Source organism: Dermacentor andersoni, chromosome 1, assembly GCF_023375885.2.
Source record: "Dermacentor andersoni chromosome 1, qqDerAnde1_hic_scaffold, whole genome shotgun sequence".
Lineage (NCBI taxonomy): Eukaryota > Metazoa > Arthropoda > Arachnida > Ixodida > Ixodidae > Dermacentor > Dermacentor andersoni.
The window spans coordinates 46,612,972-46,630,390 of NC_092814.1; the positions used below are offsets into that span (position 1 = coordinate 46,612,972).

Below are 17,419 nucleotides of genomic sequence, written 5' to 3' on the forward strand. Positions count from 1 at the left end.
GAAACAAGCTCTTTGGTACAGGCTTGTAGTATCTTACTGGGTCTGGGAGAATTAATATTCACAATATGTTGCTGCTAGAAAGGCCAAAGAATGCAATTCAGTACAAAAAAAAAAAAAAAGAAAACACCATGATACGTCTCTATAACAAGAAAATATGTTTTACACAAACTTCCTTTGTAAAGCCAACAATTACGTGTTTCTTTTCTTTTAAATTCTTTAATGAAATCAAGTAGACTCAAATGGAATTCAGAAAATTACTTTCTGCACACATTTCAGCACCTCCATGCAAAATTAGGTTTACACTGCTTAAGATTAAAAACATTCTTGAGAACACACGAAATGAGAAGTCGACCCAAAACACTGAATGAAAAACTGTATTGTGTGTCTAGAAAGGCATTTACTGCAGCTGAAATATGATGTCAATTCATGTGAAAATCACATTTAATGCTTGCCGATGAATGTGTAGACCAACATAGCTTGAGGTCTTCCCTGTCACTTTTGTTGTACCCTCAAATTCCTTGTGTGCTCAAATTTTCAGCACATTTTCTGCATTAAATTTCACATCCCCTGCAGCAGTTAGCATGTACTGAATGATGCATTGTGGTCTTCTAAATTTCATTTGGAGTTTACAATAATATAACACAAAATAGTAGTTATAATAATAATGATAATGTTTTAAATAAATAATAATTGGCAACATGACAGTGTATTATTAAAACAATGACAACAACAATATAGCTCTACAATAATATAAAACAAAAGAAAATCAAACAAGAATCCTGTTTACTCACTGATGGCTGCAGAATTTGTCGAAAGCCTTTGGCGACATGTCTTCCCAGCAATCCATCTTTCAAAAGATCTTTCAGCTGAAAGAGAAAGGATCAGTACGATACGTTGATAATTGGTTACAAGTACTCTAGTATTGGACTATACTGTATACACTGCACTGAATCACTTGAATCAGTTTCAAAGAATCTGTTAAAGGAGCCCTTAAAGAGGCCCTTAAAGAGGCCTCACTTTTAGAGGATGTCACCTCACAAATCTCCTGCTACATTAACTTTTCGAATCCTTGAAGTATAAGTGGAGTTAGAGGTAATCACACTGATGCACAGCTTTCTCGCTCTTTTTGTATCCACTAGCCTGCTGAAAGATACAAGGGGGGATGGCAAGGGGGCAAGGCCCTGCCCCAAAGTTGGGCAGCTTGATGTGAGATGGGCGCTCCGACGTGGAGCTACCTCGCTTACAGGGAGCAATCGGAGCACGTGGTTGTCAGAGCACCTTGCTGGTGAAACTGCTCATCGCGGCACTCATGGCGGCTGCAGTATCAATGTACCAAGCATGCCGGTGCGATCTACGAGACGATGCGCAGCAGACGCAGCTACACGCAACTGTCGTATGTAGACCGAAAGAACAAAGATTAAATACATTATTGTTCTTTTTGAGATTGCAGACACATGTATTTTCATTTATTTAACTCAAAGTTAGCAGTTATGGTATTACTGAGAATTTTCTTGCAATCACGAAATCTGCGAATACCTGATAGGCCTGCGACGTAGCTGCTGACGACTTTGCAAACGAGAAAGCAAGCAATTTTTCACTGTTTTTGACACAAGATTGTAAATTCCCTCCTGCACACCGGGCAATAACATTTGGCTCGCATGTTCACAGGAGCCTCATCTACAGATCGGCAACATTTAGAAGTGTTTAAGGGCCCCTTTAAGAAGTCTGCTATTTGACATATACATACATTAAATATTTTAAGTAAGATCACCTTGCTTTCAGTATACAGGCTCTTTCTTAATAGTTGGAGCTTTTATGACACAGCAGCCACAGCTGACTCTAATGTTCTAATGCAGGATTTGTTTACAGGCTTTAGGAAAGTAACCCTTCATGTATATTTGGTTAAATGGATACGAGATCACATTGTAGGTGTCCTCTCATGATGCAAACTTTATGATGTAAACTGCTCAACCCACCAAAGGGACTGTCTACCATTTTTCAAGGACTTTCTATTTTGTGGTGCAAAAGAAAGCCACCAATTTGAAGTGTCTAAATGAGCAGTGGTTTCTCTGGAAAGCAAGTAGAAAATTTTAAAACTAGGTCTTCTAATATGCATATTCTCTTTTGAAAACTGTGTATGGAAGCCAGCAACACTGACTACTGGATGTGCAATCTCGAAGGCCATGCATCAATACACCATTCCATTCACCGTGACTCTGTGCGTTTGCACAAGGCAGCACCACTTTTCAACACATACTAGCTGGAAACAAGAAAGAAATTATTCTCTCATGTAAAGAAAAGTTAGTAATGCACATCAAATATAGTAATTTCAGGCAATACAACATTGTATTCAAGCAAAACAGCTCTCCCTGTCCGGCTTTTTCGTTACGTGATGGTACACTGACTGGTTGCACCATTTCACCATCAAGCGCCATCACATGCCATTCTTGCACCACTTTCAGAGCCAAATTAAATATATAATTCCTTGTTTACACTGTACAAGCATGTTTGTTTCCATTAATTCGACACAGAATCTTCTCATTCCCGCCACAATCCAAAGACATGTTCCGGGTGGTAAACAGTCCCTTTAACTTTCACCTTTATGGTATTGCCTCTGAGATATTGCATCTCGTCTTTCTGATAAAGCCTCTGCCTGTCGAGTAAATACCACATGATCTTTCCGCAGGTTTAAATTAAACAAATTCAGCTGTCCAATGTATGTGGTTTATACCTAGCATATGAGTTGTTCATTATGTAGACCTCTAATTGTTTTGGTCCTGGCTATCTTCAAAGAATGAGAGTGCTATGGCTTGACAGCTCCCATTAAGTTTTCTGAACCTTTCACATACTGCTTCTTTTTTACATTACCGCTAAAAGAGCTGACATGTTTGTGCCACAGTATTCCTTTGACTGTCCTCTCCCTCTCCCCCTTTTTCTTTCCTAGCCTCAGTTCATCTCTATGAAAAAAGCTGAAGCTGTTAAATCCTTGGCATTGATTAAAATAGGATAAGATGCAATTATGCATTCTGTGTGCTTGGTGACATTGCTTTTTCCACCAAGGTACTGATTTATGGAGAATGTAGCCTGAGGCGTAGTGGCAGCAACAGCTCAGCTACTTCTAGTAGCTGCTAGCACTGGTGAATCCAGAGGGAGGCCTTGGGGGCACAATGCACTCCCTCTCCTTACTCACCTTTGTTCCCTGTATGCTTTAATGGGGCCCCTATCAAGGCTACCCAGGATTCACCCTTGACTGACTACTGCACTGCTATGTGTTGCAACACATGTACGTACGTACATCTTCGGCACTTAAACGTCAAGCATCTGTAATCTACCCGTCTGTCAGTTCCAATTTCCTCAAATTGTCCATGTGGTTAATGTTTGAGGAGAACACACAAAGGAAAAGGCAACAGTAACTACTAATGTATAGACATCTTGTTGCTTCCCTCTTCAACGCATCGCACTATTATGTTCACCCTCATGGTCACTTGGGCTGCATTTCATACACACTGGCTTGCTTTGACATGACTGCAACTTGAGCTGATATTGAAGGCAAACTATGTAATAGATGCTGTCTCTTTTTTTGTGTGTGTCTGTGTTCTTTACAGAGTGTCATACTGAAACACTTTTCTTTCCAGTTTAGTTAGAACTGTTCAGTTCTGGTTTAACTCCAGAGAAAAAATATATAGTTCATAACAGTTTGAACCAGTTTAGGTTTATTTGCAATACCAAATAACAATACAAGAAAAAAGCGTGAACTTATTTTGAAACAAAAATTCGACAGTGCCACTGAGCTACACAGAAAGACTGGAAGAAAGTACCTATGCATGCTGTTCTTCAGGTTGCAAGCAGTTAAAAAAAAATCACATTGTGGAAGCATACCTCAAAAGCAAATGCCGCTGCTCTTTTAGATACTTCAATTTAAATACCAATGTGATCAAAAGTAAGAGCCAAGCTAGGGAGTACTTCTTCATTTGAGCAATTTTATATAGCTCTTCCACTACCGGAGATTTATTAGTGGGTCACCAATTTGGAACACTCATAAAAGTATTACTAACATGCCTGCCTTAACAGCAACATGTTGAAAGCTGCAATAAATGTGCTGCCACTTTGAAAATCACGGCAAGCTTGCGGGCATATATAAATCAGGTAGCACAGCTTATCCAAAAGTCCAGGCAACATTGCGGAAAAAATGGCCACTGTAAGATAAAGTGAAAATTTTGTCATAAGTACTGGGAGTGAAATTGCTTTTTAAGGTTCCTTTATTAACATTTGTGTGCAGCTTCACCCATGTAACTGTAGGCGGACAGATTTCATATGCTTGAGTGAATTATTAAAAAAGATAAGCTGCTTGCCGGGTTAGTCACACCACAGAGACTATAGCTACATTCACATATATAGTCTTAAAAAAGTTTGCACCCCTTGGGGGCTTATTTTGTCCCACAACAATAATAGTCATCTGCCTTGCTTGCGTTTCCTGTCTTGAAACTCTGTGCTCATTACTTTACTGTCAAGAATGTTATATGTCACGCCGAAGACGTGCGTGCCGTTCATGGCCTGGAAGTATCGGGCACACAGCATTAAAGAAAGGAAAGGTGCACAAGGCAGATGACGATTATTGCTGTGGTACAACATAAGCCCCAAAGGGTGCAAACGTTTTTAAGAGTGCACTGTAGAGTAGAGTGTAGGGCCAGGTGCCTCGTCAATTCTCATGAGTACTAGCACTATGTGCACTCAAGGACCAATTTCTTGGACATAACTGCAGTCCCTGGAGAGTCCGAAATAGTGCAGTCTTCAACTTCAGAGTGGTAATTTATACTGGTATGTTCTGTCACAACCACATCACAACATTTGACTGTTTCGTACTCTCTGAGAACTGCAGTCAGGAGGCAAGTAAATGCTGCTCTCATTAGGAAGTGAACTCCGGAAGCAATCTTTTTTCTTGTAAATTGGCAAAAAAGAGTCAGTAACAGCAACTTTCAGTGAAATTACAGAAAAAGTGAGAAATAGGAAAGGTTATGTCACTAAAATTGCCTCTTCCTTTTCTTCTTCTTTTTTTTACAGTGCATGTATAGACAAAAGGCTCCAGAGAAGGTGGCCAATCCGAACCAAAAACTATTGTTTCTTTCTTTTCAGTTTTGTTCTAAAGTGAAAGAAATCTTAACGTTCCGGCTCAGCTCTGGTTCAAGCAAAAATAGCAGTGTTGTTCTTGGTTCAGTTCCAATTCAATACCGTGGTTCTTTTGTTTGCTACTTCTGTAGAGTGTGCATATTTATCTAGTGTAATTGTGGCAATAAGTTGCACGTACATGTTTTCCCCTTCTGCTATAATGCCCTAATAGTATATTAGAGGCTCGATTGCGCAACATTTGGATGACACACACAAATGTTGTGCAATCGAGCCTCTAATATGCTATACCAACACACCCAGTCCTCAACCTTGGCCCTAATAGTGCTACAAAATTTTGTAAATAAATAAATAAATAAATAAATAAATAAATTGGAAACTTACCAACTTTGTATATGGAGCCAGGTCTGGGTACCCTCTCAATAGAAGTGCTTTGATCACCCAGAGCAGCAGTTCAGTCTTAGCTGCCGTCCATTCAGGCTTAAGGCATGGCCACAGGCAGCCCAGGGTCTCCTCTAGGTCAGCACTTGGCAGCTTGTTCACATAGCCAGCTAAGCATTGAGCCGCACGCTGGCAGGTACCCTGGCAGTGGGCGTTGATCAGCAGCTTCACAAGGTGCTGGTTGGCACTTAGTGCTTCTGGACGTGCATGGCACACAATGCACTCCAGCAACAGCAGTGAGCTGTTGGCCTGCAATTTGAACAGAATGTGCATACAAATGAAGGGGGCTGCAGATGGAAAACTCTGAGCCATGTCATTTGTAGAGTGCATTATCAACAATGCAGATCCAGGGTAAAGGATAGGAAACTAAATGCACTGGACTTCAGTGCTACAAAACATACAATATTTTACTGAGCGATTTCACCCTAGGAAGGAACATCATTCACAGTATGGATTACATGACTAATGACTCAGTCCAACCTCATAATACTAACTCCGTTGCATCCAACACAAAAATATGTTCGTTCTATCCATTAATTCATCCTACCTGCATTCATTATACTATTGAACTTCAATTTAGTTGGTTGAATCAATAATGTGAAGTTGGCTTTTCATCAAGAAGTTGGAGAAGGAGGCGCTAAACCATTTAAAAATATATGGGGTTTGTTAATCAGCATTTAGGCTTCAAATTTCCGGCATTTTTCTTCAATTGATATTAGCACTTTTTTTTCCAGTTCGTGTCACCACAATAATGATCGTTGTCATCCACGAAGCATGTCAAATGAAACCTTCAAGTTTTTTGTCTACCTCTAAATTCTCTTTTTTGTTTGCATAGTAATATTAAGCTGTCAAAAGATACAGCCAGTTCCACAATGAACCAAATTTTTAGCATTTCTGAATGTAAAACTTACACTACTATCGTAACACTTACAAGCGACGTCTGTACACATGCTTCTTCAACAAGGGAAATGATATCTTTCATATCTCTGCAATGAGTAAAAAGGATTGTTAGCTTCAGTATCAGTTATTATAAAGACCTAAAAAGCATTTGAACCCACCTGTTGCTGCACATTTCGGAAAGTTTATGCAACAGATGTGCAACCTCAGCAAAGGTTTCAGAACTCTCATTTTCATTTCCATGCTTCACTGTATCCATCCAGGCAACCACAATCTTCTTAAGCAGTGATGAGTGATGAAAACTCACTTTATACTTTTGTGCTTGGCAAGCAATTCCTGTTAGGCAATTTGCCAGCTGGTTCCGGTACCATATTTGAAACTCTGGCAGGATGGAAGTGAGAAAAACTCTGATCAGAAGTAATGTGATCAAAATTTCCTGCTTGCAATAATAGTGCTGCAGCCAGCTTCATACATAGAACAATGTTTAAAAATTTTGCACATAATGCTGAAATGCTATAATAATACAGTGCAACAGCCATTCATACAAAAGGTTGATGGGTGATTGGCTTTATTTTGTTGTGTGTCCCAAACGTGAGCAAGCATTCAGATCTAACAATGCAATATATGTAGGTCACAATAAAACTGTTGGCCATTTTCATATTAGTAATAAAGCTTTGTATGAGCTAAATTATATATTAAATATTCAGAGCTTGAGAAACTAAAGTAGCCTAGTAAAATCTCAAACAAAAGTCCTTCTTTTCCATTGTACATTACTTGAGGGAAGTACTACAGAAAGGCCTGCCCTTAAATAAAAGAAACCTGCAGGATGAAATGTATAATCATCAAGATAGCTGTTTGAAGGAACTCGTATATAAAGGCTGGTATTGTGTTATGAAAATGAAATACGCATTCAACAGAGCAGAAAAACAACACTCAGCAGTTGGAAGCAATTGAAAAACCTGGCACTTCAAGGATTAAGCAGACTGGTTTATGAAAAAACATTTGGAGTGAATTTCGTGCTAAGACGAATTTCTGAAGTAGTAGGGTTAATTCACTGTAAAAGTCATGGACATTCCCTTTTGGGCTGTGTGACTGCACTGAAACAGACAAGTCTATTGCTCTCACTCCAAAACCAAAGGTGCAAGCCAATGCTTACAGCTTTCTGTTTCACAGGGTAAGTGTATACAGAAGTGGGACAGCAAGAAGAACATTTGGAGAAGAAAAATCTTGGTTTTGAAGCAAAATATTTTGAATTTGGAGCAGGTTAACGACAAAAAAAAGGGACATTTTTAGAGCTTCAATCATTATAATTGGAACAAGTAATCCGTAGCAGAACACACTAAATCTGGAGCAACTCAATGAAGGAAGTAATTGCAATTTTTACTCTAGTCCTTTCTTCTTACATTTCATCCTGCAGTCATAGATCCGACTTCAGAGTGCGCAAAAGACTGTTGTGTTCTGCTTTCTAGTATTTACCAGAAATAGTGAAATCCCTACAATTCTAGTTCCCACAGTTCAATATAACGGATAACTCGAATGGCATTTTGGGTCCGATCACCAGCACCAGACATTTAATTGAGAAAAACTCTTGGTATTCGAACACAGAAAGGCGTAACATGATTACTTCAAGCAGAATTCCTGCTTCCGCCTGCCACTTATTGCAGAAATACGATACCTGAACACCAAATGAAATTCTGGTCGAACACTATGACACACACATTTGCGTCTCATTTTTTTAGCACTATGCTTATAGGCTCTCCGGCACAGCTATGGCGTATGCTACAGAAATTTCTGTGTACTGCATATCGGTGGGGACCACGTGATGCCAGCTGCAGGCATTCTTCAAACGATTTGAACCATGGTTTGTCTAAAAAATTGCAGCAGAACCCATCTCATGATGACTGTAGGTGGTAATGCATTAGCACTGAATTAATATAGTGACACAAATACTGCCACCATCGAAACAAGTTATACGTATGAGGTATGAGACACATGCTGCAGTGGGACTGCTCTATAGCACTCCCCTAAGCACACTCCACTCCACACCATCTAGTGCCGCCGCCACGAAGCCTGCGCATGACCTCCAAAATGCATGGTGCGCCAGTGCATGCGAACGCTGAGAAATGTGTCATACGGTACCCAGGTTCCTCTCTTGTGCTTCTTTCTGGACATGCTCTGCCATCTAATGGCACTGCCAAGAAGTCTGCGTGTGGCCTCCGAGATGAGAAGCGTGCCACGCCGGTGCTTGCGAACACTGAGAGTTGTTGCTTCGCTTGCCACATACTTAGTGGAACACACTCAGTGACTCAAGTTGGCGAGAGGTTCATTGAAGAGTGGCACATACCCAGTGCATTCATGGCATATAGCTCGCTAAAGCATTGGCATGACAGGCGTTCTTTAAAAAGCGGCACCTATCCGTTGCGTTTGTGTCACAGCCTGCTAATGCACTGGGTTGCTGACCTTGTGGAACTCTTGTGATGTGGTTTTGATTGCACTCAGTGTCGGAGAAATCTAAGGGATCTTTTTCGTCCTTCTAGAGCGGCACATTCCCAGTGGCACATACCTAGTTACCCAAGTTGGTGTCACATACGTCCATTGAACAGAGGCACTTACGTAATGGCACATACCCACTGACCCAAGTCGACATCAAAGAGTTTCACTGAAAACTAGCATGGACTAAGTGGCACATACCAAGCCGCTCCAAGCCAGCATCAAAGAGTTTCTTCGAACAGCGGCGCCTACCAAGTCCCGTATCTACGATGACCCATGTCCCAGTGACCCATGTGAAAGAGCTTAGTTGAATAGCGGCACGTGTGTACACACTGGCACATACTCAGTGAGACAAGTTAGTCCTATGGTTGGTTTTGAACCTTGTTACCTGAGCGCAGCCGCCGATGTGCTAATCCTTTGACCTTGGACTACCCAGTGGGCCACATAAGTGGGAAAATGGTTAGATACAAACATACAAATGAACACAGATAGATAGCCCCCAGAAAGTGCATGAAGTACTCAAAGAATGCTAACACATTAAAATGCTGTGTAAACCAGCGTGTTTCCAATGATAAGTAATGTTTATGTGAATTTACATGAATGCTGTTTTCCAAAGTGTGTGACCGACCCAGGGCACTTTGGAATTCGTGCCACAGATGGTGGTGCACTTGCCACTGTACTGAATCCCCTTATTGTAATTGCTGATGCTAGCATTACATACTAACCGTGGCCAACATTCACGGTATGTTATTAATCCAGTTGGGTTTCCAGAGCTAGTTCTTGCACGCATTTTAGGTCTCTATCAGCACAAACATATTCATCAACTTCGTTCCTTTCCGTTAGCGTTTTCACATGAAATATCTTATTTTTCTGATATAATGACTTAGATGTCACGGCCACCACATTACCAAAAACTCTGGTGCAAGCGCATTTAATGCATGTTCTGACAACTTGCAGACTGCAGTGTAGCTTTGTATGAAAGGGACTCCCATTATTTAAACCCCTTTATGGTTCCCTTGGTCCTAGTACCCAGAGCATCCAGTAAGAAAATAGTATTTGACAAAAGCAGTAACATTATTACAACATGGGCACTTCAAGTGTCTTTAAAGCGAATGTTCTTAGACTCAAATAGAACTTGTGCACTGCTACAGTGCTTCTCGTAAGCGACGGGCAGCCCATTCCAAGCTTTTGCATTTACATTTCACAACATGTACTCACACTGCTGTGTGTAAAGGAACCGCACACAAATAAAATAACCATACTGAATGAGTAAGAACAGGCGTCTCCCGTCGCCGGCTGACCAAGCCAGCAAAGCACGTTTGGTCTAGTAGCCCTGGTGGCAAGTATGATCGTGGGATAAGTCTGAAGATATGGAAATCATAAGCCCCCTACAAAACAAAAACACAGGTTCGTGGGAGTGTCAATACGGCTGTGCATTATCGCACATAAATGCAGCGTAACGCAGGCTGGAATGGTGCAATGCTTTATGACTATGGCGACTTCCGATATCCTGAGAGTGAAGTTAACAAAGCCCTGGCAGTTACATAGCTTCCACTTTCCACTAAAAGTGGCCTGAGCACGTACCCTTGGTGGTCACACTCATATTTTTGGAAGGAATTTTTAGTTTTAGCGCAGCTGTACCAGCCCTATCAAATGTAGCAAGCTCCTCAAATACTTCATGTAAATATTAAAAACCAACACAGCACTTCCCAATGTTGCCATTAGAGCATATGCATAAGCTCTCACACTCAAACAACACCATGCATCAGTAAACAAAAGTAGCAACAGGCTGATCTATGTACAAAACAGAATTCTGTAAGTGCAGCAGGTTGGAAAAGTTGGACTCCATTTATCTTGAAGAATATCAGTGCAAGTATACTTACATGGATAAGAAGAGATGTATTTTTGGGACATCCTTCCTATCCTTACAAGTTTTCGTGCTCTTATTCTTCAAGACAAAGTTTGAGAAATTGCTAAAGTAACTGCAGTGAAAGAACACAATGTAGAGAAGCAGTAAAAACTTTATTTATAGCGGTAGCTATGCTGTTTTCCTTTTCCCTTTTGTACTATGTGTTTCTACATGATACAATGCATAATAATTGCTTTCTTGCAATAGGGAAAATAGAGTTTCTTGAGTGACGAGTGCTCACCTGTAATAGCGCACACAAAGTGTTCTTCAACCAATGGCAGCAATATGGACAGAGATAATGTGCTACCACCACACGCAGTGGCTATTTTCATGATTCGTTCAGTCTTGCCAGGGTGGTAACCTATTTCATCAAAAAAGTGCACGTGAGAAACTGGACTTGAGGCTATGGCACTCATTAATAGATACAAAACATTGAATACCTTTTTCAATTTCCTGCTTTAGTGTGAACCATATCTCTTCAGATAAGCTAGCTGTTCTTGCAGCTGTAGCCAGTAGTAAGACATGCTCGTCCCTGAAAAGGCAGCAAGCCAGTAAGCAGCCATTCAAAGCACAAAGGAAAAATGCATTAGACTTTCATTTATCGAAAACAGTTTCAAAAAACAATGTGTGCACAATTATTTCACACAATACATCATCATCATCAAACTATTTTTATGTCCACTGCAGGACGAAGGCCTCTCCCTGCGATCTGCAATTAGCCCTGTCCTGCGCCAATAGATTACAACTAGCACCCACAAATTTCCTAATTTCGTCGCACCACCTAGTCTTCTGCCGTCCTCTACTGAGCTTCCCTTCTCTTGGTACCCATTCTGTCACCCTAATGGCCCAACGGTCTCCTAATCTGCGCATTACATGACCTGCCCAGCACCATTTCTTTCTCTTAATGTCAATTAGAATATCGTCTATACCCGTTTGCTCTCTGATCCACACCGCTCTCTTCCTGTCTCCCCTTAATGTTACGTCTAACATTCTTCGTTCCATCGCTCTTTGTGTGGTCCTTAACTTGTTCTCGAGCTTCTTTGACAGCCTCAATGTCTCTGCACCATATGTTAACACTGGTAGAATGCAGTGCTTGTACACCTTTCTTGTCAATGATAGTGGTAAGCTTCCAGTCAGGAGCTGACAATGTCTGCCGTATGCACTCCAGCCCATTTTTATTCTTCTGTAAATTTCCTTCTCATGATCAGGGTTCCCTGTGATTAATCGACCTAGGTAAACGTACTCCTTTACAGACCCTAGAGGCTGACTGGCAATCCTGAACTCTTGTTCCTTTGCCCAGCAATTCATCATTATCTTTGTCTTCTGCATCTTTAATCTTCAACTCCACTCTTACACTTTCTCTGTTAAGGCCCTCAATCATTTGCTGTAACTCGTCTGCATTGTTGCTGAATAGAACAATGTCATCGGCAAACTGAAGGTTGCCGAGATATTCGCCGTCGATTCTTACTCCTAAGCCTTCCCAGTTTAATAGCTTGAGTACTTCTTCCAAGTATGCAGCGAATAGCATTGGAGAGATTGTGTATTTTTGCATGACTCCATTCTTGAAAGGTAACTTTCTACGCTTGTGGAGAACCAAGGTAGCTGTGGAATCTCTGTAGATATTTCCCAAGATATTCACGTATGCCTCCTGCATACGCGGAAAGTTTTTATTTTTCCGGAGGGGGGCTGGGGCCAAACCAGCTTTTCGAACCCCATAAATAAATAAATATATATGTATATATATATATATATATATATATATATATATATATATATATATATATTGTAAGAAAGATAACGAACGTGCGCACAGAGTCAGCAGCATCGGCAGCATCAAGCGCGCAGCAGAGGCTCAAGCTCGGGAACTGCTCGGTGCATCCTAGAACCGGCGGTCACTACGAACCCCAATAACAGTCATCGAAGTCGTCGAACAACTGCTTGCTGAATGCGCTATTGTTCATCGTAAATGCACTGCTTATCACCCACAGACTAATGGTACCACGGAACGCTTTAACCGAACTCTCGGTGACATGCTCACCGTGTATGTCTCACCTGATCACTCTAATTGGGACCTAGTTCTTCCGTTTGTCACCTACACCTACAACACCGCGACTCAGGCCACTACCGGATTCTCACCCTTTTACCTTCTCTACGGCCGTCATCCTTCGCACACAATTGACACCATTCTGCCCTACCGGCCAGACCCATCCAAATGCCTGCCGATCTCGGAAGCTGCCAGACACGCCAAGGAATGTTGCCAGCTGGCCCGCCAATTCACCTCGGATGACCAGAACCGTCAAAAAGCCATTCACGATGCCCAGAACTCGACTCCCATTTTTTTCCCAGGCGCTCTCGTCTGGTTATTAGTGCCACACCGCACGCCCGGGCTCGCTTCAAAACTCCTTCCGAAGTACGATGGGCCATACCACGTTCTCGAGCGAACATCACCCATTAATTACCTGGCTGAGCCGCTAACGCCGCCGTCCAACATGCGATGTCGTAACTGCGAATTCGTTCACGTTCAGCGTCTCAAGCCATGCCACCATTCTAACGTGCTTCCAGAAAACTAGGTCGCCAGGATGGCGCCTTTATTTCCGCAGGGCCATTGTAAGGAAGATAACGAACGTGCGCACTGAGTCAGCGGCATCGGCAGCATCAAGCGCGCAGCAGAGGCTCGAGCTCGAGAACTACTCGGTGCATCCTAGAACCAGCGGTCGCTACGAACCCCTATAAGTCTCCTTTATAATATATATATATTGCACTTGAAGGTCAAGTTCGTGTGACCTTGAAGAATTGTTCACTGAAGTGACGGCCTTATACGAGAATTTACAAGACCTCATAGTAGGAGGCATAGTCAATGAGGCATTTGTAGGCACCCCCAGGCACCCACAAATGACATCTAACTGCTGTATTTTCAGCAACGTAGTAATTGCATGCAATTTTTTCCGACTGGCAAACAAGCCCCACAAAATATGAAAAATACCACGTGAATGCGCTCCCACCCGCATCATAAAGCAGCGCCCTCAAATAAGCTGACTGATAGCAACTGCATTGCCTGTCGCAAACCCAAAGAGACAGCACATCACCTTGATAATGGTACGGAAGGAGCACCAACTGCAGGTTTCGCGACTTTGCAGCTATTCCTTCCTCTCTACCTCACACTTATTATCACTCTCTCAAGGCCGACTGATCAAATTGATAACAAAAGCCCCTTGATAACGTGGCCGAAGCGCTGCTCTGACCATACACGAAATGCGAAAAGCAAAGTAATAGGCATAAAATGTTTCAAAATCCCGGCTTTGCTCCCACCGTATATAAAAAATATATGGGGTTTTACGTGCCAAAACCACTTTCTGATTATGAGGCACGCCGTAGTGGAGGACTCCGGAAATTTCGACCACCTGGGGATCTTTAACATGCACCTAAATCTAAGTACACGGGTGTTTTCGCATTTCGCCCCCATCGAAATGCGGCCGCCGTCGCCGGGATTCGATCCCGCGACCTCGTGCTCAGCAGCCCAACACCATAGCCACAGAGCAACCACGGCGGGTCCCCACCGTATCGACAGAGTGCGTGCGCAGCTATATTTCGTGCAAGAAGCTTGCTTCGGACCAAAGCCAAATTAAAGTGACGGTTTTAGTTTTCATGAGACTGCATACATTCTGCAAAAACGGGTTCATGGCATAAAATAAAAGTGAAATAAATAGACCGGGAAGAGACCCACATGTTGAGAAAAGGCAAAACTAATGCGTTCAAGAAAGTAAATAACCACTTCTACATGAGCCGAATTGGCAACCGGGACATCTGCACAAAAAAAAAAAAGAGAACCATCAGATTTCAGTGTTCGCTTATTATCTATGAATTCATAAGTGCTGTTCAACACCAGCTGCTGCCTAGAGGACCTGTTCGAACAGGTGTCTTTCGGCAGTTAGGCAGTACTGAGTCCACTTTATCACATCTTCAGTGGCTTTCCTGATGACCGACACTCGAATTCTATGGCAGACATCCGTTGTCCAAGTTGTATTGAGCTAATCTTACGTCCGTCTCGATCCTGTAAGCGCGATCTCTCACATAACGCCAAAAAATAAATAAATCGAGTGGAGAGAGGTCAGTTGACCCTATGTAGCCGGCCAATTTACAGGCCCGTGCCTTCCAATCTATTGCTCATGAAAAGTCGCATCTAGCCAGTTTCGTGCTCGGCTGCTGCTGTGTGCTGGTGCTCAGTCTTGGTGATACCACAGAAGTGGAAGACATGACAGCGGGACTTCGCTGAGAAACTCATCCACCACTCCTTCAAGGATTCCTTCCACGCAACACTGTCCGGTCAGGGTGTGATCAAAGAAGATGGGACAGATTATAGCACAAGAATAAATGCCACACCCCCCATTGAATGACCACTGGTACTGGTGCCGATTGCGCCTTACCTAGTGTGCACTGTAGTCACTCCAATAGTGTGCATTATGCAAATTTACCCGGGCGTTTCTTGAAAATTAGCTTCATCTGTGCGCATGATGTTGCTCAAATAGTCCGGTGACTCATCAGCATTTGTAAGGACCCAATTCGAGAAATCTAGATGATTCTACAGGTCCCTATCTTCCAAGCATTGGTGCTGGTTAAGGTGGTACAGGTGAAAGGCCGTCGTTTAGAATCAGTTTGGATTCTAAACGACGGCCTTTCACCTGTACCACCTTAACCAGCTTGGAAATGACTTGGAAATTGGTACCTGGGCAGGCACATCCCGTACGCTAGCAGGAGGGTTTGAGGCAATAAATGCTAGAACATCTGTGCGTAGGCTAGGATTCAAAAGTGGAGTCCTCCGCCGCTATTTCTTGAAGCTGCCGGTTTGTCTCAGGTTTTCATAATTTCTGATGATAGTCAACGTGTTTGGTCTACCGCCACACTTCCATGACTGATACACATTTGCGGTCTTCCTCTTGTTGTCATTTGCAGCTCCCAAGGCAGGAATCATTTTTACCTTCTGCTCATTAGAGACATGGCGACTGGGACGAAACGAAACGCAGTTTTAAACATTCGAACTGACGTTGTGAATTTCCTTTTGTGGTGATAGGTGTTGTGGCAAAAAAAAAAAAAAAAACATCCGTCCACATAGTGAAGGAAATCCTGGACCTCACTAACCTATCATCACTGCACTTCATCCTACCTAACACTTCTGCATCCTGCACTATGCTGGGATCGGCAGAGAGTATGAGATCTATTTCATTTCTTGTTCCTCCATTAGGGATTTTCCAGGTCCACTTCCTGTTGCTATGCTTCCTGAAGAAGGTATTCATTATTCGGAGCTTCTTCCTTTCCGCAAATTCTACCAACATCTCTCCTCTAGTGTTCCTAGAATTGATGCTGTAGTTGCCCACTGTTTGTTCATGAGCCTGCATTTTCCCCACTTTTGCATTGAAGTCGCCCTTGACTACAGTATACCGAGCTTGCAATTTTCTCATCACTAATTCAACATCTTCATAAAACTGTTCGATTTCTTCATTGTCGTGATTGGAGGTTGGGGTGTAGGCTTCTGCTACCTTTATTCTAAACCTCCTATTCAGCTTTATTAAGACTACTGCTCCCCTCTCATTAATGCTGTAGAGTTCACAGTGTTGCCTGCTATGTCCTTGTGGATGAGAGGTCCTACCCTGTATTGTCTCTTAACTGGAATTCTTCTGTAGCAGGGGACGTGGCCGTTAGTCAGCACTGCATAAGCCTCACCAGTTCTTCTAACCTCACTAAGGCCAGTGATGTCCGACGCAATGCCTGATAATTCCTCAAGGAGTCCTGCTAAGCTAGCTTCACTTGAGAGGGTTCATGCGTTGAACGTTGCCAGGTTCAGTTTCCAGTGGCAGCCTGTCCGGGTCCAGAGATTCTTAGCACCCTCTGCCGCATCGCAGGTCTGACCGCCACCTTGGTCAGGTGCTCCGCAGCCGCTGGGGACTAAGAGCCATGGGTTAACTGTAGGGGTCATGAGAGCAGTAGCAGCCAAATACTGCATCAGGGAGGCCAATTCCTTTTCTGGTGAGGGAGTACCTTTGTTGAAGCTTAGTGAACCTGCCTAATTTGTTTGCACCTGGACTAGTATAACCTCACTGACTCTCGTCTTTTTTTTTTCTTTTTTTTTTTTTTTTTTGCCAGTGTCCAAGTTGGAAAATGGAGTGTACTGAAGGAGGATTCGAACTTACAACCTTCAGGTTAAAGACCCAGTGTTCTGCCTCTGCTCCATGCCATCGTCTCAGTCACATAACTCACAAATGGCACACTTCTAATCCATTATTAAACCATGCTGCTGGCCATGATGACGTTCCAACCCCACCAACCCGCGATCCCACAAGCCGCATGAATGGCACCTAATTTGTACTTGTACATATGTACTAAAAAAATTTTAATATCCTGTGAGGTGCATGAGCATTATGGTAGATAATATGTCACCGGTACACAAAACATACATGCACCATGGCTCAAGGGCCAAACTCAGACTATGTCACAGCCCAAAGCATACAGCAGAGTAAGAACACACTATCACAGCGCATAAAAACATTAATCATTTGGTCTTAC

The 17,419-nt window shown here is 42.5% G+C and overlaps 1 protein-coding gene across 1 annotated transcript in view; it reads right to left on the bottom strand.

Moving 5' to 3' along the window:
* Mms19 (MMS19 nucleotide excision repair protein) overlaps positions 1-17,419 on the bottom strand; it is a 73,247-nt gene that overhangs the window by 20,975 nt on the left and 34,853 nt on the right. Inside the window, exons 15-20 of the mRNA XM_050191111.3 lie at positions 11,302-11,393; positions 11,103-11,222; positions 6,624-6,843; positions 6,497-6,551; positions 5,509-5,814; positions 792-866 (exon numbers count right to left, since the gene is read on the bottom strand). Of these exons, the coding sequence (XP_050047068.1) occupies positions 792-866; positions 5,509-5,814; positions 6,497-6,551; positions 6,624-6,843; positions 11,103-11,222; positions 11,302-11,393 (868 nt within the window). The remainder of the gene's footprint in view (positions 1-791; positions 867-5,508; positions 5,815-6,496; positions 6,552-6,623; positions 6,844-11,102; positions 11,223-11,301; positions 11,394-17,419) is intronic.